The 19,346-nt window shown below is 58.8% G+C and overlaps 3 protein-coding genes across 7 annotated transcripts; 2 read left to right on the forward strand and 1 right to left on the reverse strand.

Moving 5' to 3' along the window:
- Positions 1-92: 92 nt before the first annotated feature.
- UNC93B1 (unc-93 homolog B1, TLR signaling regulator) lies at positions 93-3,743 on the reverse strand. 2 transcript variants are annotated; one of them, XM_072338037.1, is made up of 11 exons: positions 3,695-3,743; positions 3,102-3,199; positions 2,883-3,024; positions 2,490-2,805; positions 2,296-2,425; positions 2,126-2,219; positions 1,924-2,048; positions 1,605-1,787; positions 1,254-1,527; positions 639-757; positions 93-565 (listed from the first exon to the last, which is right to left on the reverse strand). In XM_072338037.1, the coding sequence occupies exons 2-11, from the start codon at positions 3,174-3,176 to the stop codon at positions 305-307; spliced, it is 1,719 nt and encodes a 572-aa protein (XP_072194138.1). In that variant the 5' UTR covers positions 3,177-3,199; positions 3,695-3,743; the 3' UTR covers positions 93-304. The 2 variants fall into 2 exon arrangements, with proteins under 2 accessions (XP_072194138.1, XP_072194139.1); XM_072338038.1 differs by having other exon boundaries at positions 3,702-3,735.
- Positions 2,623-12,029, forward strand: ALDH3B1 (aldehyde dehydrogenase 3 family member B1). 3 transcript variants are annotated; one of them, XM_072338040.1, is made up of 12 exons: positions 2,623-2,761; positions 4,869-5,089; positions 5,738-5,900; positions 6,188-6,350; positions 8,050-8,160; positions 8,255-8,375; positions 8,497-8,582; positions 8,821-8,902; positions 9,072-9,458; positions 9,750-9,916; positions 10,010-10,109; positions 11,523-12,029. In XM_072338040.1, exons 3-12 carry the CDS (start codon positions 5,752-5,754, stop codon positions 11,714-11,716), a joined length of 1,560 nt encoding a protein of 519 aa, XP_072194141.1. In that variant the 5' UTR covers positions 2,623-2,761; positions 4,869-5,089; positions 5,738-5,751; the 3' UTR covers positions 11,717-12,029. The 3 variants fall into 3 exon arrangements, with proteins under 3 accessions (XP_072194141.1, XP_072194143.1, XP_072194144.1); XM_072338042.1 differs by lacking the exon at positions 4,869-5,089; XM_072338043.1 differs by lacking the exons at positions 2,623-2,761; positions 4,869-5,089; positions 5,738-5,900; positions 6,188-6,350; positions 8,255-8,375 and having other exon boundaries at positions 8,050-8,254.
- Positions 12,030-12,307: 278 nt separating this feature from the next.
- Positions 12,308-19,093, forward strand: LOC140252867 (aldehyde dehydrogenase family 3 member B1-like). 2 transcript variants are annotated; one of them, XM_072338051.1, is made up of 10 exons: positions 12,308-12,608; positions 12,793-12,955; positions 14,149-14,259; positions 14,362-14,482; positions 14,570-14,655; positions 14,936-15,017; positions 15,192-15,578; positions 15,791-15,957; positions 16,097-16,196; positions 18,177-19,093. In XM_072338051.1, exons 1-10 carry the CDS (start codon positions 12,550-12,552, stop codon positions 18,368-18,370), a joined length of 1,470 nt encoding a protein of 489 aa, XP_072194152.1. In that variant the 5' UTR covers positions 12,308-12,549; the 3' UTR covers positions 18,371-19,093. The 2 variants fall into 2 exon arrangements, with proteins under 2 accessions (XP_072194152.1, XP_072194153.1); XM_072338052.1 differs by having other exon boundaries at positions 12,308-12,568; positions 18,177-19,078.
- Positions 19,094-19,346: the final 253 nt, after the last annotated feature.

A 19,346-nucleotide genomic window follows, 5' to 3' on the forward strand; every position in this document is an offset into this window, starting at 1 on the left:
ACTACAGCTCCCGGCGTGCACAGCGCGCGGCGCGTCGCCTACCGGGAGCTGTAGTTCCCCCGCGGTCACGCGGCCGGAAGTCCTACCGGCGGCCGGAAGCGGCGCTGCCCTCGCCATGGCGGAGGGGCGTCGAAAGCGGCGCGACGGAACGGCGGCAGCGGAGGCGGGGATGGCGGCGGGACGAACGCTTTATTGAGCCGCACATCGCGGCACCGCGGCTCGGGGCCGGCTCCGGGGGGCTCAGGTGCCAGAGGGGTCGCGGCCTGCCGCGGGGCCGTGCGGCGAGGCCTGCGGGGCCGCCGGCCTAATCCCTCTGCTCCCCTTCGTCCCTTGGCGGCTCGTCCCGCCCCGCCGGCCGCGGGCTGTTATCGCGGCTCGTCCCCTCGCACTCCGAGTTGGGCTCGTCCGAGTCGTCCTCCTCCAGGTAGCGGTACCCGCTGGCTTTGTGGCGCGGCCGCGGCATGCGGGGCAGGCGGAAGGCCACGCGCTGTGCCAGCCGGCGCTCCATCCAGCCGTAAGAACCCGCCGCCAGCCCCAGCGCCAGCAGCATGAGGGACAGCTTGGCCTAACGGGGGCGGCGGGGCTCAGCGTTGGGGACGGGCTTCGCTGTGCCCGCCCCCCCCCCCAGCCCTGCTCACCTTCATGGGCAGCCCTGACCAAAGGTACACGGCGAAGATGGCCAGCGTCTGCCACCAGTGGTAGATGGTGAAGATAAAGTCTTGGCGCCCTTTGTCTTCATACAGCATGCCCAGGAGGACTGGGTGGAAGGAGGCAGGCACGTGCCGTCAGCGTCCCCAGCCTATGGTGTTGTCCTCTGATAATTGCTAGTGAGCGTACAGAGCTGGGGACCGCTGGGGCACACAAAGACAGGAGGAACTGGGGACGACAAGCCCTACCCACGGAGCTGGGGACCAGCAGGATGTGTGAGAACAGGATGAGTTGGGAACAACCTGCCCTACTCAAAGGGCTGGAGGCCACTGGGGGACACGAGGACAGAGTGAGCTGGGGATAACCCGCTCTGTTCGTGGAGGTGGAGACCATCGCGGGACATGAGTGCAGAATGAGCTGGGGACAACCCGCCCTACCCACCGAACTAGGAACACCAGGAGACACAAGAACAGGAGGAGTTGGGGACAACCTGCCCTACCCGTGGAACTGGGGACCACTGAGGAACACAAGGCCTGGATCTGGATTCCTGATCTGGAAACAGCTTGCCCACTCCTGGGGACTGCTGGGACATTCCCACTACTCACTGCTAATGCCAGTCTTGTTGAGGGCACTGCCCGTTCCCCAGAGTGCGGCTATGGTGTAAAGCAGAGGTGCCTGTTGCACTTGTCGGGGCTCCGGCGCCCAACAGAAGAGTGTCACCAGGATAGCAGCGTGGATCAAGGCTCCGGCCAGCAGTGGGTACTGACGCCGCAGGCGCAGCATGCAGAGGGCAAGGCTGGAGCAGGTGGAGGCAGAGAAGCCGTAGGCGATGAGGAGGTATGCCAGCTTCTCCAGCCCCAGTGCGCACACGCCGTAGTTCTGCATCAAGGACAGGCTCAGCATTGTGCAGTCGTGCCGTCCCCATGCCACCACCCCATCCCAGCTCAGTGCCGTACCAGGGAGAAGTCATTGCAGATGAAGAGCACCTCAAAGCCACTGTAGATGAAGACAGGAAGGAGGTGGCGGAGGCGATAGTCCCGCATGTGCTTGAAGGGCAGCTGGAATATGTTCCCCCAGCCAATGCTGCGCAGGTCAATCTCCTCAGTGGCCCGATAAGCCGAGCCGCAGAGCAGCAGGACCTGTGTTGTGGTAGCAAGTGACACACTGATGGCCACCTGCCCCATCCCGTCCCACCTTACAACCAGCCCATGGCAGGAAGTTGGAAGATCTTTAAGGTCCCTTCCAACCCAAACCGTCCTACAATCCCGTGCTCACCACCAGCATGGCAAGGAAGGCAGTTGCCATCAGGATGCTCTCCACCACGATGAGGTTGACGCTGCTGGGCAGACTGTTCAGCACTGTCTTGTTGAAGCCTGTCAGCGTGCCGTGGCTCAGGGTACCTGCAGGGGCACACACTGTGGGCTCAGCACCGGCCAGGATCGTGCCAACACCCCGCGGTGCCACCCTGTGTGCTCACCACAGCGCTTCACCCCCCAGAGTGTGTGGTTGAGATGGCAGATGTAATTATTGAGGAAGAAGAGCGTGGGCATCTGCGCGCAGACAAAGCTCAGCTGTAGGATGCAGAGTGGTGGACATTCAGCACCGGGCTGTCCCATTTATCCCCTCCCTGTCCCCACTGGCCCTCACGTGGTAGCAGATGAAGAAGATGGTCTGGAAGATGACAATGTAGGCGCTGCAGGCTCCACGTGGTGCTTGCCGCTGCTCCTGCACGTGCTCCTCCTTGTAGTTGGCGTACTCATAGTACTTCTGTGCCATCCTGCAGTGGAGTGTGGGTCAGCCTCTGCCCTGTCCCACTGCTCCCTTCTCCCCCTGCCACCTACCGTGTAATGTAGTTGCCCAGGGAGGCCCAGAGCGGCACGATGGCCACGCCGATGGCCACAGCAGAGGGCACGAGAGTGAAGTAGCGCTCCCAGTAGTTGCTGGAGACAAAGAGGGCATAGATGCCCACGGCCAGGAACATGGTCCACTTGGTGCCGAAGAACCGGATGAGGACAGGAGTGTAGAGCAGTGCCGCCACGGGGGTGACATTGATGCCCATCAGCACCTTGCGGTCGATGTCCTCCAGCTCCATGTTGCTGTACTTCACCTCCCGGTAGGTCTCATCATAGTGCAGGATTAGTTGCATCTGCAGCAGGCCTGCGGGGTCCCAATTGCCATCATGTCACGGCCCCACTGACATCAGGGGGTCCCCCATTTTGGGGCCAGGGCCGTACCCAGGTAGACGCTGTAGGTGAGCATGGCGGCAAAGCTGGCAGCCAGCACGTTCTTCACCACACCAAGGCGCTTGCGACGGAAATACTTCCGTTCCTCTTCCTCCTCATTGTAGTCAGTGTGCGCTCCCACCATTTCATCCAGCTGCAGGAGCCCCCTGCTCAGCCACAGGGTGCCACCACCCTGCTGCATCACCACCCTGCCTCACCTCCCTGCCTCACCTGTGTCTCAGGGCCCGGCATCTCACCCGCTGCTGTTTTGGCCACATCCTGGCAGCAGCCGGGGTCCTTCTCCATCGCTGCAGCGTCTGAGGGGCGCTCTGAGTGTGTTGGAGGGGGAAAAAAATGTGTCCTGTGGCCCCAAACCTTACATCCTTGGGCTCTGCACCCTCAAGCTTTGCACCTGTGTGCTTTGTGCCCCTGTCCAGCACCCCTTGCTGCCCACACCCCCTCTTTGGATAGCCATCATTCCAACCCCCTCTCACCCCCAAACCCTGCACTCAGCACCCTTGAGCCCCCTGCATCCCCATACTCTGCAACTATGTGCCTGGCACCCCGAAACCTTGACGCCTGTGTGTTCTGCATCCATAAACCCTGTACTCATGAGCCCTCACAACGTGTTCTGCGCCCATCGTTCCTCCACCCCCAAACCTTGCACCCATGTGCTCTGCACCCCGAAACCTTTTGCCCGGCACCCCTTAGACACCGCACCCGTGTGCTCTGCACCCCTGCACCCTGCGTCCTCCATCCTCGCACCGTTCGGCCCCAAACCTGGCACCCGGCACCCTCGCACCCCCGAGTCCAGCAACCCCTACCCCGCACCCCCGAGCTCGACACCCCCGGGCTGCCTGCCGCCGCGCTCTGCCCAGCTCGGGGCGGAGCTGCCGCAGCTTCCTCTTTCGAACGGGGCGGGCGGGACGGGGGCTTAAAGGAACCGCTCCTGGAACCCCCGGGACCCCCCTTACTCCCACCAGCATCCAACTTATGCTGCCCCTGTCCCATCCCCGCGTGAAAGCGGCACGTTGTCCTTTTGTCCTCTGTCCCTTGTCACCTGTCTGCTTGTGTCCCCTTGTCACCCACGTGTCCCCTGTCCCCCCCCCCTTCCCCACCCCCTCTGTGTGCCCGTGTCTCCCCCGACACCCCGGAAAGGGGAGCCAGGAGGGAGTCCGGCGGCTTTGCTCCGTCCCTGTCATCGGTCACCCGCAGCCAAGGGACAGATCTGGCTGAGCCGGTATTAAGGAATGTCACACAGCGGGATGGGGACAGGGACAGCCCCAGGAGGGGTGCGGGATGACTCCCGTGCCCTCCGTGACCCTAAAGCCAGTGTGAGAGCGGTGAGCACAGCCCCACATTGCGCCCCCAAAGACTAATTTGGGGTCTGGGAGTGCCAGTCTCCACTTTCCCTTTCCCCATGGGTCGCGTGGAGCATCTTGGCCATGTGCCCTGTGGGTATCCAATGTCCCTTACAGGTATCCCCAGTGGGCATACAGCATCCAGAGGACAACACAGCAGCCAAAAAACCCAGATCAACCCCAATCATCCCCTGCAGAGGATGGATATGGGCCAGGAGGATCATGCACAGGCAGGGGCTGCTCAGGGCTGGGCATGGCCATACCCCCAAGTGCAGAAGCGCATTGGGGTGAATCCATGCGCCCTAGACTTGAGGGTGCTCCTTGGGATCTGGGGGCAACATCACCCCACTGTCCTGGCACAGTGCATGGGGCAGGGCTGCTGCCTTCCTGTTTACAAAGCAGCGTCATTAATTAGGGTGTGCAGGGAGCCAGAGTGAGTGGAGGGGAGGTGGGTGTGGGGTGAGCTTGGGGCTTGTTCCAGTAATGATGGGGTGGGAGCGGGCATAAGGATGGTATCGTGTCCCCACGGGGTCTGTGGAGTCCCCTGAATCAGGGTTGGCTCTGGGGAGCAGAGTGAGGGGTTTCTGTGGGGTATCTGTGGGTCAGAGCTCACAGTGATGGTTTGGTTGTTCCCCAGCACCACTGTCCCATTGGGAGGTCCCATCCCATCCCAACATCAACCCCATGGAGGCGGGGTGCTCTCTCCCCACTGCCAGCCCCATGGAGGCGGGGCATCATCCCGCCCACCCCTGGACATGGGGCCAAGCCACCTGCCCCACAGCATTTATGAGGGCCACCCTGAGCCTCAGTAGCATCAGCCCAGCTTTGTGCTCCTCCAGCCACCGCTCAGCCCCACAGGTAAGGTACCTATGGGCCCCAGTGTGGCACTTAGCTGCCCCATGATTGGACTTTGCCATTGGTGGGTTCCCTCGAGGAAGGGTGGATGTGTTGGGTATGGAGAAGGGCGGGGAAGCAGATGTGGGGCTGTGGGTATCCCCTGCCCCTCTCTCTCTCTTCCCTCTCCCTCCACCCCCCATTCCCCCCGACCCATATTTGGGCAAATCTTCATTGATAGGGGGAGTGATGCTATGCCCAGTGGTGGGTTGGGGCAGTACCAGTGTTGCTCTGTAGTGGGGTGTGTGGGGAACCCGACAGGGCATCCTGGGATACCTCCCTGTGTTGGGATCCTCCAGATCGACCCCACATCTGTGGGGCAATCCCATGGCTGAAGTCCATCCGGGGTGTGGGGAAGGGTATGGGAATTCCAGGCATCTCCAGCTGGGTGCTCCGGGGCCTCGGGCAGCTGCACTGAAGTGACTCACACTTCGGTCCGGAGGGCCTCAAGCACCCAGCTGCCTTCAAAGGGCCACCACTGTGGGCAAGGTGCTGTGCTGCGGGGTGGCTGCTCTGCATCTCTGGGGCTCCCTTGCGGTGACTGCAGACCCCACACCACTAGGGGAGTGAAGAGCCCTTGGGTAAATTAACCATCCCCATGCCTCTCCTCAGGGCCCTTGTAGACCATGCAGCAGCCCCTCCAGCTTCCCGTGCAGCAGCCTCTCCAGCTTCCCGTGCATCAGCCTCCAGGCTCTGGTAAGAGCAGCCTGCTGAGCAGCAGTGCCAGTGCAGCTGGTGCCATCCCGAAAGGGTCAGCGGTCTGCAGCGCTGTGAGGTGAGAGAGAGGGGCTGGGGACAGCAGGGGATGGGGCACTGGCGTGGAGGGAAGTGGGTGTGGGTGCTGCAAGGTGCTGGGATGCAGGGAACAAATGTGAGGAGCCATCGGGCACCAGGCCACAATGGGACCGCGGGGAGCCAAGGCTGGGGACGGAGTGAGCACAGGGAGCTCCAACTCTGAGGGAGGGCGCAGATGGTGTGGGATGTGGAGCTCCTCTCCTTGGCATCTGCAGCACTGAGGACTGGGAGAGGGCTGGGATCCCCCTGACATCCACACTCCCACAGTGGGAACCCCTATGCCGGGCTGGTGAGCCACCTGCGGGCAGCCTGGCTCTCAGGGAAGACACGGCCCTTGGAGTACCGCATAGCACAGCTGGAGGCCCTGGGCCGCTTCCTGGAGGAGAAGAAGCAGGACATTCTGGAGGCCACCGCCTCGGACATGGGCAAGGTGAGTGGAGTCAGGAATGGGCACTGAGGTCTGCGTGTTGGGGTCTTGCATCCCTACGTTGTGCTGCTGTTGGGGCACTCGGAGTGCTGAATCCCTGGGTAGGTTCATGTCACTTCTATGGTGCCCTGCTCGCAGAGGCCGTGGCCGAGGGTGCTCCCTCACATGCCCGCTCACAGCAGGGATTACAGGTGTTGTGCAAGAAGCTGATCTTGCTCATTCCTCCCAAGTGCAGACCATGCAGGGATTGATCTTGCTGGCTTGGTGTCATGGTACAAGCGGGAACCCTGGGGACTGTGACCCCAGGAGCTCCTGAGTGATCTGTCAGGGTGGCAGGGTGCCTCCCCAGTGGGGACAAATTCAGTCTATATTCGCTTTTTCCCCTCCTGGTGTGCTCTGCAGCCACACAATTTGGTCACAGAGTGTTAGAAATGGCTTCTGAGGGGTTGGAACTGCATCCGTGTGGTGGCCATGCCCACAAATGGCCTCAAGCATCTCAAAATCTCCCCGGGCTCCTAATTGCCTTGTTTGTTTGAGGTGAGAAACTTCAGCTTCAGACAGGTGCTGATAAGCATTGACACTCAGCATGTGTTGTTCATCTCTCCTAATTGTACATAATGAGAACCGGTTGTCCACTAATGTGCTTGTTATGCAGTCAGGTCTTCATAGCTGGATGGACAATTCATCTGCTCTTACGTACCTGAGGTGGCTGCCTCACCCGTGGCCATGCTGGTTTCTCTTCCGATGATCGAATAGTGACCTCAGACTTAATGTCCCATCCACCAGACTTCTGTCCCATCAAAACCCTTAATGGCCACCATCAATCTTCACCACAAGTTTCCTCATCTTCCTGGTGATGCAACCAGCTGCCTAGGCTGAGAGCAGCCCCGTTGCTTCACCACGCAGCCGATATGCTGAGGAGCCAGAGAGGTCTCCTGGGCTGGGCTTGGTGGTGGAGCCCCCGAGGAGATGGGTCACAAACTCAACTTTCCCCCATTTTCCTGCTGTGATGAAGGAAAGCTCCCACTAGAGCTGCTTTGTGGTCTGGAGGCTGTCACAGTGGAGGCTCTGCAAACAACTTGGTGTCTGAGCAGTGATGGAGGGCAGTTAGTCCTTCTGAGCTGACTGCTCGTGTCCTCATGCTTCTCCATCACAAACTGACTCTGCCATGCTTCTATCAACGGAGAGGAGCTGTGTGGGCAGGAAATGCCTCGGCAGGATTGCGCCGCTCCCAATTCACAGTGATTTTATGTCACCACGTGTTGAGATGGCGTATCTGAGAGCAACCTGCTGGCTTTGTTTCTTCCCCGTGTCTCACCCAACCTGCCCGGCCCTGCCATATGCTGGCTCACTACAGGAGCCCCACAGCTGCAGGGATCTTCCTGCCTGCTGCTGCACAGCTGAGCTCTGTCCTGCAGGGCGGTCACAAAGTGTTTGGTCTTCATCACGTTCCAGCTGGAACAATGCAGAGCTTTGAGCCTATTGGCTGTGTGGGGGCAGTGGAAGGAGGCACTGGGCTCTGCCTCCAGCTCCCAAGTGGCTGTGATACTCCCAAGTAGCTGCAGGACTAATAGCTCTTTCTGCTCAATAGCTTCTCCTTATTAGCTTCTTCTGCTCTTGCCTTTGTGGGCATCTGCCATCTGCAGGTGGGAGGAGATGGTGCAGGTGTTGGGGTGATGCTGACGCTGATATCTGTCCCCAGCCATCCTTTGAGGCCTATTTCACCGAGATTCTCCTCTGCAAGAATGAGCTCAATCACACCCTCAACAACCTGGCTCACTGGATGAAGGACGAGCACGTGGACAAGAACCTGGTAGGGCAGAAGCTCCGGGCTCCCTGGAAGCAGGAGGCCAACTGGGAAGGGGCAGAGCTGCTTCAGGAGCGGCACTGAGGTGCCTTTCTTGCAGGTAACGCAGCTGGACTCAGCTTTCATCCGCAAGGACCCCTATGGGGTGGTGCTCATCATTGCGCCCTGGAACTACCCCATCCACCTCTTCCTTGTACCCCTCATCGGTGCTATCGCTGCTGGTGAGGCCAGGCTGCACAGAGTCAGGCACATCCCCTGCCTGGAGGATGCAGGCGAGGGGACCTGGATGGGGTCTGTGTCCCTAATTTGGACTGCTCTGATGTTCTGTTTGTCTCCCCCCAGGAAACTGTGTGGTCATCAAACCCTCCGAGATATCCAAGAACACTGAGAGGCTTGTGGCTGAAATACTGACCTGCTACCTGGACAGTGTAAGAAGCTCTCCTTGTCCCTGTCATTACCTCTGCCTGTGGCCAGGACATTCCAAGCCCTGCTTACACCTCTTTGCACGCACCAGCGTCATGGCTGCCCTGCTCTGGGGTGCTGCCCTGCCTGCTCCATGCTCAGCGAGTGTTTGTGATCCGAGCAGCTCAGGGTGCTGCTAATGTGGATAGGGACAGATTGGCCCAGGCAGATGCTGACACGGGGATCTTTCCTTTTACACTGCAGGACTGCTTCGCCGTGGTGACTGCTGGCGTGGAGGAGACCACCAGGCTGCTGGAGAACAAGTTTGACTACATCTTCTTCACCGGTGAGTCCTGAGGGCCAGAGCTGAGGATGGATATGCTGAGTCCTGAGGGCCTCGTGCTGGGATATGGGGGCAACTCCCTGCAGCCCTGTCTCCCTGCAGCACCACGTCCCCGAGCCGGGCTGCGGCGCCGGGGGGTCCCTGCCGTGACACATCCCTTTGTGCCCTGCAGGCAGCCCCTCAGTGGGCAAGATCATCATGACGGCGGCCGCCAAGCACCTGACACCGGTGACGCTGGAGCTGGGGGGCAAGAACCCCTGCTACGTGTCCGACACCTGCGATGTGCAGAACGTGGCCCGGCGGGTGGCCTGGGGACGCTTCTTCAACGCGGGGCAGACCTGCATTGCACCCGACTACGTCCTGTGCAGCGTGGAGATGCAGGAGAAGCTGATGCCTGCTCTGCGTGAGGCCATCACTGAATATTTTGGTTCCAACCCACGGGAGTCCCCTGACTTCGCCCGCATCGTTGGGGACAAACAGTTCCAGCGCGTGCGGGCGCTGCTGAACAGCGGGCGTGTGGCCATCGGGGGGCAGACGGACGAGGAGGAGCGCTACATCGGTGAGGAGATGGTTTGGCGTGTGGGGAGCAAGGAAGTGCTTGGCAGGGGGATCTGAGATGCAGAAGCAGAGCCATGACCACAGGGACCACAGGCAGAGACACAGGGATATTGTGGAGGGCTCAAAACCAGCTCAGGATATTCGATGATTCTGTGGCTGTGTTTCTGTGGTTCTATGATCGTTGTTTGGGGAAAGGAACCTGTGAAGCAGCAGGTCCCCGGCGAGCCCTGGGCTGATATGAGTGCCTGTGCCTGTGCAGTGACCTATTTGCTGCCATTCTCCTTCTCCACAGCCCCCACGGTACTGGCAGATGTGCAGCCCTCTGACCCTGCCATGCAGGAGGAGATCTTCGGGCCCATCCTGCCCATTGTTGTCGTGGCCAACATGGACGAAGCCATTGACTTCATCAATGCACGGCCCCGGCCATTGGCCATCTATGCCTTCTCCTGCGACAGCAAGGTGCGTGTGGTCAACGGGGCAGAAAAGGGAAGGAGGGAAACTGGGGCAGCAGGACATCAGCACCACGTCCCCTTCTCTGCTCCCCCCCCACAGGTGGTGAACCAAGTGCTGGAGAGGACGAGCAGCGGGGGCTTCTGTGGCAACGACACCCTGATGCACGTGACGCTGACCTCGCTGCCCTTCGGTGGTGTCGGTAGGTCCAAGCCCCCAAGCTTGAGGCAGATGTGAGCCCCCAGCTGGTCCCATCAGTACCTTTAGGCTGAGCTCTGGGGATATGCAGCTCTGCTGAGTGTATGTGGGAGTACCTCAGGTTTTCTTCTCCCCGTGCTCCAATGTTGTCAGCAAAAATGCCTCATATCAAATATAGGGAAGTTTGCACCACTTGGGTATTTCCTTGGTATTTCTGAGCAGCGTGGGGCAACGTGAGTGAATATTGTGCCAGGGTTGGGCTTTTGCCCAGCATAAGCTTTACTGGAGCACTTCTCAAATGCTGTTGAATTTGCTCAGCCCATCACTGCTCATTGTCTGGCAGCAGATCCATAGCATTGTGCTTCTTGGGCAGGGGAGCGTGGTGCTGGATTGGACCTCGTGGTGTCACTCAGGAACAAGCTTGTGCATTCATTCTGCATTTTAAGGCTCAATATCAGGAGCAAAACACCTATAAATGTCTGGGAGCTTTGCTTGTGGTAACAGGGAGATCCTCTTCAGCCAAGGGAAGGAGTTTTTGCCCTTCAGGCGGCTTATATAAACGCAGCAGTTGTTTTCTCAGCTGATGGGAGGTCTGCTGAGCTGTGGTTGTAGCACTGACTAACGTGAGATGTCCAGGGTTGAGCACAGGATGATGGTCGTGTTTCTCCCCCGGAGTTCTTTCTCGATCCTGCTGTCTCTTCCCTGGAACTTCTCTTACCTGAAGATTATTCTGGCTAAAAGATTCCACATGCCGCCCAGCATTTCAGAGCTGCCAGCTGATTCAGCCATAATAAGACAGCACAGCAGCAAAGCAGAATTAACTCCTTGCCTGATTGCAGATGAGGGAACAATTGGTGGTGGTTCCCGTGTCGTAACTTATGGGAATGATTCAGAGAAACTGCCTCAAATGATCAGGTGGAGGGCCTGAAGTCACCAGAGCTGAGGTGACATTTGCCAAAGCCATTAACCGTGACGTGAAATCTCGAGCTTAAATCAACCACAAGAATTGGGAACCAACGTGGCCAATGGGCCTCTGATCTTTACGAGGAGCTTCTTCCTGGAGCTCCTCATTCCAGACGGATCAGTGGCTCCTGACCACGGGTCGATATGGTAGAACCTCACATCAAAGGGGGAGCTGGGGAAATGCGACCCAGCAAAGCTTTCTGAAAAGCATGTGACCATGTGGGTAGGTGCAGACTGGTCTAAAGGATGCAGCTGGGGCACCAGGCAGTGGTGAGCTGCAGGGAGCAGCTGGTGCTGGGTGACTGAGCCCTGGTGGGGCTGGAAGAGGAATGGGGAAGAAGTGCTGCACCATGTTGGCTGTTGCATTGGCACCTGAAAAGCCTGGAGTGTGTTTGTTTCCCTTGTGCTGGGCAGGAATCCCATAGCAAGCCTGGTTGTGTGCTGTTTGTTGCAGGAAGCAGCGGTCTGGGCAGATACCACGGCAAGTTCACCTTCGACACCTTCAGTCATCACCGAGGCTGCCTGCACCGCAACATGGGCCTGGAGGCTATCAACTCCCCGCGCTACCCACCCTACACCCAGCAGAAGCTGGGGCTGATGACCGCCACCTTCGAGATCAAGCGCAAGGGCATGTGCACCCTGCTCTGAGCACGGCACCGTGCCACCTATGGACTGACCAGGACCCAACCCATGCCACGTCTTGTGTCACATGGCCATCCTGCTGCGTGCCGGGCAGTGGGAACAGAGCCGTCCTGCTCAGGGCTGTGTGCTGTGACACGTCTCAAGTGATAACAGTTTCTTGCTCTTAGCCCAGGCTCCTCCCGGTAGAGCAGTAGTGCCCTGCTTGCTCATGATCTTGTCTCCAATTAGCTGATCCCTGCCTTCCCATACTCCCCTGCTGGCTGTTGCTTTTTCCTCTGTGTATAACTCTGCCCTCAGTAAAGAACTCGCACTGAACTCAGCAGCCTCGCCTCATGCCTCAGCTGCCTCCACAGCTTAATCCTGCATCCCTGCGCCGCACCCGGACACCCTCGCTCCCCGTTATTCCGTCCCACCGCGGGCAGGGGACCCTCACTCGCGACGCAGCCGTGGGGGCAGCCAGAGGAGCTACAGATCCATTGGGCTGTGCCGGAGCCGAGAGGCAGAGCGGGGCTGTTGTGCTCGCTGCCGTGGCACGGCTTTAGGGTTAAAGCTCTCCTGCATCTCGAGCTGCTCGGGCTGGAGTGCAGCCAGCAGTGACGCAGGGAGCAGAGGGGAAGGGCAGGAAGCTGGCAACGGGTGTCCCGACTAGCAGGGCTAGAGGCAGCCTGCGCTCAGCGGGGAGCGGGGCTACGGTGTCGGAGCGCTAAGCAGGCTCCGCAAAGCCGCCCCTTCTGGGTTAAGGCTCCCGTTAGGCTGAACCGCTGCGGAAGGCGTGCCGTGCGGCCCCGTGCTCCTCCTCGCTGCTCCCTGAGGCTGTCGGCTCCTGAACGCAGCTCGGCATGGAGCTGCCCACGGATGGTGAGGCTGGTACAGCCAGTGGGGGTGATGGTGGTTTGAGGTGAGAGCAAAGGGATGATGATGAGCAGATGGGGTGGAAGGGAGGCAGGAGGCTCCCAGGCAGCCTGGCTGCCCCAGTTTGATGCTGCAGGGATGCTGGGTTGTGCTGGGGCAATGCGGAGCCCCTGCGACTCGGCACCCAAAGGGGCTGCGGTGGGGTCTCCCTGATGCTCCCATCCCTGCAGCGAGAACCCTTACAAGGGGCTGGTGAGCCGCCTGCGGGCAGCCTGGCTCTCAGGGAGGACACGGCCCTTGGAGTACCGCATGGCACAGCTGGAGGCCCTGGGCCGCTTCCTGGAGGAGAAGAAGCAGGACATTCTGGAGGCCACCGCCTCGGACATGCGCAAGGTGAGGCTCCCAGGGTTGGAAACTGGAGGGTCCAGGGGTTGGCAGGTCTGGGGAGCTCTGCTGTCGGCACGGAGCCCATGGGGGCACACAGGGGCAGTGAAGGAGAAGCCCGTACCCCATCTCTATCAGGAGCAGCCTATGGGGGCTGCAGGAGCCCAGTGAACATGGAGGTGACAATGCCAACCCTTGTTCCTAGAACCTGTGCCTGCAAAGGATGGGTGGGATCACGGGGAGCACCTGGACATATTTATCTATCCCTTGCTCCCATCACTTGCTCCCTGCTTTCTCCCTCTGAAACCAGTCCCCATCTTGCTTGGTGCTTGGCCAAGTCCTCACACCCAAATCCAGCCCATCCTGACTGTATCGCTGGCACCATTGCCTCCCCAGCCTCTGCTCCCTCTCTTGTGCTTCCAGCAGGATCTCTGAGCAATGGGGCAGAGCAGACCCAGTGCTTGTGCTCCAGACCCCCCAGCCTGAACCTCCCCACTTTGGGACAGCTCATTCACCTGCACCGTGAGCACCATGTAGGGCTCGTAGTCTTCACCTCAGTTCAGAACCTCCCCTTGGACAACTGCCCGTCCTTGCAGCCTTTCCCCACTTGTAAACACCAGCTCTTGTGCTGGAAGAAGACGCAGAGTGGAGCTGCATTTCACCCTTTTCCCGTGGCTGCTGTGGGACCCCAGGGACTTGGGAGGGTCTTGCACAGAAGAGAAGTGCTTGAAATGGGGAAGCGCTGCTGAGAAGCCCAAGATTGGGTTAGCAGCAACTTGCTGATGGTTGTCCCTAAAACACCACTGATGGCAGCAGCTTGGTAAAGGGACACAGCTATAAGGACATAGGTATGATGTGTGGAGGGTGACCACAGATCTGCCCAGCTCTGTCTCACCAAGGAATGCTCAGAAATGGGCAAATCCACCCGATGCTTGCAAATATCCTCCCACTTAGTGTCCTGGGAAAGTCCTGTGGCTGTGCACCTTTTGGGGTCTAGGGGTTCTCCAAGTCCCTGCTCCTTCTGGACAGCCCTTCTCCTCCACAGCCTCCTCTGAGGATATTTCAAAGCTTTTGCTTCACTGTTGCTGCTCCCCTTGAGGCTCATTGGGGTACCCATAGCTGTGTTAAAGTCCCTTGGGGTGGGTGTGAAAGATGTAGGAGATGGTGGTAGCAGTGATGGGCACAGTGCTCTGCATCCCCAGCCACCCTTTGAGGCTGAGTTCTCTGAGGTCCTTCTGTGCAAGAACGAGCTCAATGAAGCCCTGAACAACCTGCCCCGGTGGATGAAGGACAAGCACGTGGACAAGAACCTGGTAAGGGAGAAAAGGACTTTGCCAGTGTGGGCTGTGAGAAAGCCCAGAGCATGAAGAGGGCTGTTCAGGTGGAATCTGACCCACACCAATGCGCTCCTGTAGGCAACGCAGCTGGACTCGGCCTTCATCCGCAAGGACCCCTATGGGGTAGTGCTCATCATTGGGCCCTGGAACTACCCCATCTACCTCCTCCTGGTGCCCCTCATCGGAGCCATCGCTGCTGGTGAGGCTGAGCCCATCCCCTGCTTACAGGTTGTGGGCAGCACATTCTGGGGCTGGGGAACACGTTGTTGGTTGGATCTCCCCCCAGGTAACTGCGCCATCATCAAACCCTCAGAGCTGACCAAGAACAGCGAGAAACTCATGGAGGAAGTGCTGCCCAAATACTTGGACAAAGTAAGAAGCCCTTTCTTCCTTGTCCCTGCCTCACGGCTAGGTTCTTCCCACCCCTTGTGTATGCCGAGCTGTCTCTATACTCCCCATCTCTGAGTCCTCTGACATATGCAGAACTGCACCTGTTCTCACCCATTCTGACACTCCAAAGCGTGGGGTTCCTAATGGCTGTGCTGCCCAGAACTAGCCCCACTGCTCACTCCACCACAGCACTTCATCCGGGGTGCTGATAGTGGGGACAGGGACAGAGAGACACGGGGGCTCCCCTCCGCTTCTGCTGCAGGACTGCTTTGCCGTGGTGACTGCTGGCGTGGAGGAGACCACCAGGCTGCTGGAGAACAAGTTTGACTACATCTTCTTCACCGGTGAGTCCTGAGGGCCAGAGCTGAGGATGGATATGCTGAGTCCTGAGGGCCTCGTGCTGGGATATGGGGGCAGCTGTGCTCCCTGCAGCCCTGTCTCCCTGCAGCACCACGTCCCCGAGCCGGGCTGCGGCGCTGGGGGGTCCCTGCCGTGACACATCCCTTTGTGCCCTGCAGGCAGCCCCTCAGTGGGCAAGATCATCATGACGGCAGCCGCCAAGCACCTGACACCGGTGACGCTGGAGCTGGGGGGCAAGAACCCCTGCTACGTGTCCGACACCTGCGATGTGCAGAACGTGGCCCGGCGGGTGGCCTGGGGACGCTTCTTCAACGCGGGGCAGACCTGCATTGCACCCGACTACGTCCTGTGCAGCGTGGAGATGCAGGAGAAGCTGATGCCTGCTCTGCGTGAGGCCATCACTGAGTTCTATGGCCCTGAGCCCCGCAATTCCCCTGACTTCGCCCGCATCGTTGGGGACGAACAGTTCCAGCGCGTGCGGGCGCTGCTGAGCAGTGGGCGTGTGGCCATCGGGGGGCAGACGGACGAGGAGGAGCGCTACATCGGTGAGGGCTTGGATTTCAGGTCATTCTGCTCACCCTTGCATAAGGTGGTGTGGGTTTTGGAGAGTGGCTTGCAGAAGAGAAGGGGCATTTAGTTTGCACGGCAGCTTGGTGAGGCATCCAGCCTTATGGAAGGGCACTGTCTACTCTATAGGTCAAGGCGTCGTCCCCAACCTCCAGGCATTGCTGACAGCTTCAGGTTTCTTTCTTTGCAGCCCCTACGGTGCTGGTGGATGTGAAGCCCTCTGACCCTGCCATGCAGGAGGAGGTCTTTGGCCCTATCCTGCTCATCGTCACGGTGGCCAATGTGGATGAAGCCATTGACTTCATCAACAGCCGCGAACGGCCTCTTGTTGTGTACGCCTTCTCCTCCGACAGCAAGGTAGAGTGCCCTGGCTGTGTGTCCGGCCCGCACTCCTCACCAAAGATTTTGGCTGAAGGATTTTGGCCTTGGCTCTGCAGGATGGATGGCAACCAGGGCCATTGCATCAGCACCACGTCCCCTTCTCTGCTCTCCCCAGGAGGTGAACCAAGTGCTGGAGAGGACGAGCAGCGGGGGCTTCTGTGGCAACGACACCCTGATGCACGTGACGCTGACCTCGCTGCCCTTCGGTGGTGTCGGTAGGTTCAAGCCCCCAAGCTTGAGGCAGATGTGAGCCCCCAGCTGGTCCCATCAGTACCCTTGTTTTTAGCTCATGTGGCCCCAGATTCTGCTGAGTGCGTGCAAAGCACCGAAAGCTTTCTTCTCTCAGTGGTTGCTGTCCCGAGCAGCATTCCTTGTGTGTGGGGAGATGTCTCATTTAAGAAGGAGGGAATCTGAGATAGTGCCAGCAGAGGAATACCTCTGGACCATCAGTTTCTCACAGATCTTCATTTTGGGCTGCAGGTCTGAATACAGCACAATTTCCTATGAATTCCTAAACCTACAAAGTCCCCTTTAGGTAAACACCTGAAGCCACACATTGCATAAAGCTGAGGTATAGACAGCGCTGAATGCAGATCACATTACAGGCATTTACCGTCATCCCATCTCAGAGCTGGGAAATCATTCAAGAACGTGCATCTCCTGCTGGTCCTCTCGAGGCTTCACGTAAAGCTTTTTGCAGAGACTTTTGGCAGACCCCGAAAAGGTCTAAAATCTTTTTCTGACCTTTTTGCTGGGGTTTTTCTCTGGGAAAAGGCAGCTGTGAAGAGGCTGTTGGTCCATCTCCTGTGACAGTGTGCTCCTCTCTGTATGTACGCTGGCCAACAGGAAGCAGTATTAGATTTGCATTTGATGAACTCATTGTGCAAGGAATCCCTCCTGACACAATGGAAGTGAATATCCACCATAAGTTCTATAGCTCCCATGTGCTGGCTGACTTCTGAGTCACTACAGAGATGTTTGCTGCCCATCCTTTCTTCCTCTGAAGTCTTGCACAGGCTTCAGAGCAAAGCTGGCTCCAGTTGTGCACCCTTTTCTATCACAACCCTATGTGGAAGTGTGAGTAGGAGCAGAGCAAGTGTGGACCTCCAGAAGGTCTCCCAGCCTCCATCTATTTCCAGACCAGAGGATTTGCTATGCCGGAATGGTCCCACGTGTTGGGCAAACTCTGCTGCTCTCTTTGCACTTACCCAGTTTTTCCTTAAATCCCAGGAAACTCCTGATCTCCTCAGCACCCCCGTGATGTGTGGTTTCACAGCTCGGGGACAGAAACAGCACTTTGGGGCTGTCATTCTTCTGACCCATATTAGCAAGAAGTGCTTTTCCTTGGAGAGGAAGGAGTATAGCTGATGGAGACACACAGGCTTGATGCTGAGCTTTACTGCCAGCTCCTGCTCTCCAGCAGAGATTTCAGCTGGCTCAGTAACCTTCCTGCCTCTTGGGGCTGAGCACAACCTGCCGCCCATACAACAGCACAGGAAGGTTGAGAGGGACTTCAAAACATCAGCACCACCTCGTAGAGTGAGGAGGTGTTTGGGGGAGGCTGTGCTCATGGTAGAGAAGATGCTGCAGTGGGGAGGTGAGGCTGGTGGAAGCTTTTGCTTGCTGCTGCCTGCTCTGAGCCACTTTGGCACCAGGTGAGGTTTTGGGACCAGGAACTTCCTCTGCTGTATTTAGGGCCGAAAAGAGAACAGAAACTTGAGAGGGGAAGGGGGAAGCTGCAGCACTAGGAGAAAGAAAGACAAAGAAATGAAACCTGCTTATCAAAGGCTTTAGGTAATGAAGAACCACATGACCGAGGCAGGAAGGCAGCAAGGGGGTGGCACTCGGGGTCCTCTCCGGAGGGCAGCAGGATGAGGATGAGGAGAAAGGCTTCAGCCTGTTCTCCTTGGCTGGGAAGCTTTCGAGGGCACAGCTCCTCCTAGCGAGGAGGTGATGCCCTGCAAACGTGTTTTTCCGTCCTCGTTTGCTGAGCCTCATTTGGTGCCCGGAGCTTTGCACTGGGGCTAAAGAATTCAGACGGTGACGCTGAGGCTGTGAGGGTGGCCGGGAGCCTTTCCTCCAGCCAGCAGCCCAGCAGCCTCGTTGGGATGCCCTCCACCCGTTGCTCTCCATCCCTTCTTTCTCTTCAGCTGACCAACCCCAGCACTGAGATGACTGTGTGCTGTGCATTGCAGGCTCCAGCGGTCTGGGGATGTACCACGGCCAGTTCACCTTTGACACCTTCACCCACCACCGGGGCTGCCTGCAGCGCGGCACCGGCCTGGAGCCCATCAACACCCTGCGCTACCCCCCCTACAGCGCCCACAAGATGGGGCTGGTCCGCACGGCCACCTCAATCAAGCGCCGGGGGGAATGCTGCCTCCTCTGAGGGACCACCGGGGCCACCGTGGTGCCACCGCAGCCGAGGGGGGTCCTCCGGCCCAGTCAACGTCACCTGCTGCTGTGGACTCCAAGTGCCTTGCTATACCCATCACCGGCTTGGTGCCACCCATGGCCCACCTATCAGCATGGGGTAGAGCTGGTAGCCAGTGGGACAGGAGAAAAGAGTTGGGGCGAAGGGCTGGAGCCAACTATAGATGGCAGCCCCCCATCTCCAACGTCTCACGGTGCTCTCCAGTTCTTGCTGCCCCGCTTTGCCCTCGGTGCCCCCCATCTCCCTCGTGCCCCCCATCTCCCTCTTCCCCCCCGTCTCATGGTACATCCCACACATCTCCCATTGCCCCTCATGTCTCCCTGTGCTGTGCCCGGCTGGACCCTCGTGTCGTGAAGCTGGAGCCCTCCCCTATGGGCTGCTGCCCTTCACAGGCCCTCCCCATTGCAGGGAAAGGCACTCCAGCTCCTTGCTGCAACTGGGGCTCCCCGCAGCCGCAGATATGGATGAAGGTAAAGTCCGAGGGCAGCTGGTGACACGTCTTTCTTTATCACCGCCCTCAGGCGCCTTGCTGCCTCCTGTTCTTGCCGTGCCATTGCACTCGCATTAAACTGCAGCAGAGATAAGTGCAGTGCTGCCTGCCACCTTTGTGCTGATCATTGTACGCAGGCTGCTCAGCGCTTGCAAAGGAGCGTGACTCCAATATACCCGCCTGGTGCTATTCTTGTCCAGTCGGCCCCTTTCTATCTATCCTCCATCACTTTGCTCATCCGCAGCTCTCTGCGGCTGCTCCCACTGAGAGCAATTCAGTCCCTTCGGCCCCTTCCCACCTCCGGAGCCCCAGGATGAAGGACAAGAGCTGCATACAGCCCCCTCTCCCCGGTTCTTCCTGCCGCCAATCAACTGGCAGAGACCAATAGCGTGCCGAGACGCCGCTGTAGTCATAGTATCATAGTATCATAGTATTATGCGA

Source organism: Excalfactoria chinensis, chromosome 5 (genome assembly GCF_039878825.1).
Source record: "Excalfactoria chinensis isolate bCotChi1 chromosome 5, bCotChi1.hap2, whole genome shotgun sequence".
Classification (NCBI taxonomy): Eukaryota; Metazoa; Chordata; class Aves; order Galliformes; family Phasianidae; genus Excalfactoria; species Excalfactoria chinensis.

Excerpts from the sequence above, each read along its gene's own strand:
- UNC93B1 (XM_072338037.1), bottom strand. The coding sequence starts at position 3,176 with ATGGAGAAGGACCCCGGCTGCTGCCAGGATGTGGCCAAAACAGCAGCG. Across the intron at positions 2,426-2,489 it reads CTGGGCAACTACATTACACG|GATGGCACAGAAGTACTATG; the intron begins GTAGGTGGCAGG and ends ACTCCACTGCAG. Across the intron at positions 566-638 it reads GGTCAGGGCTGCCCATGAAG|GCCAAGCTGTCCCTCATGCT; the intron begins GTGAGCAGGGCT and ends CGCCCCCGTTAG.
- ALDH3B1 (XM_072338040.1), top strand. The coding sequence starts at position 5,752 with ATGCAGCAGCCCCTCCAGCTTCCCGTGCAGCAGCCTCTCCAGCTTCCC. Across the intron at positions 8,376-8,496 it reads CATCGGTGCTATCGCTGCTG|GAAACTGTGTGGTCATCAAA; the intron begins GTGAGGCCAGGC and ends GTCTCCCCCCAG. Across the intron at positions 8,583-8,820 it reads TGACCTGCTACCTGGACAGT|GACTGCTTCGCCGTGGTGAC; the intron begins GTAAGAAGCTCT and ends TTTACACTGCAG.
- LOC140252867 (XM_072338051.1), top strand. The coding sequence starts at position 12,550 with ATGGAGCTGCCCACGGATGGTGAGGCTGGTACAGCCAGTGGGGGTGAT. Across the intron at positions 14,260-14,361 it reads AGCACGTGGACAAGAACCTG|GCAACGCAGCTGGACTCGGC; the intron begins GTAAGGGAGAAA and ends GCGCTCCTGTAG. Across the intron at positions 15,018-15,191 it reads TGACTACATCTTCTTCACCG|GCAGCCCCTCAGTGGGCAAG; the intron begins GTGAGTCCTGAG and ends TGTGCCCTGCAG.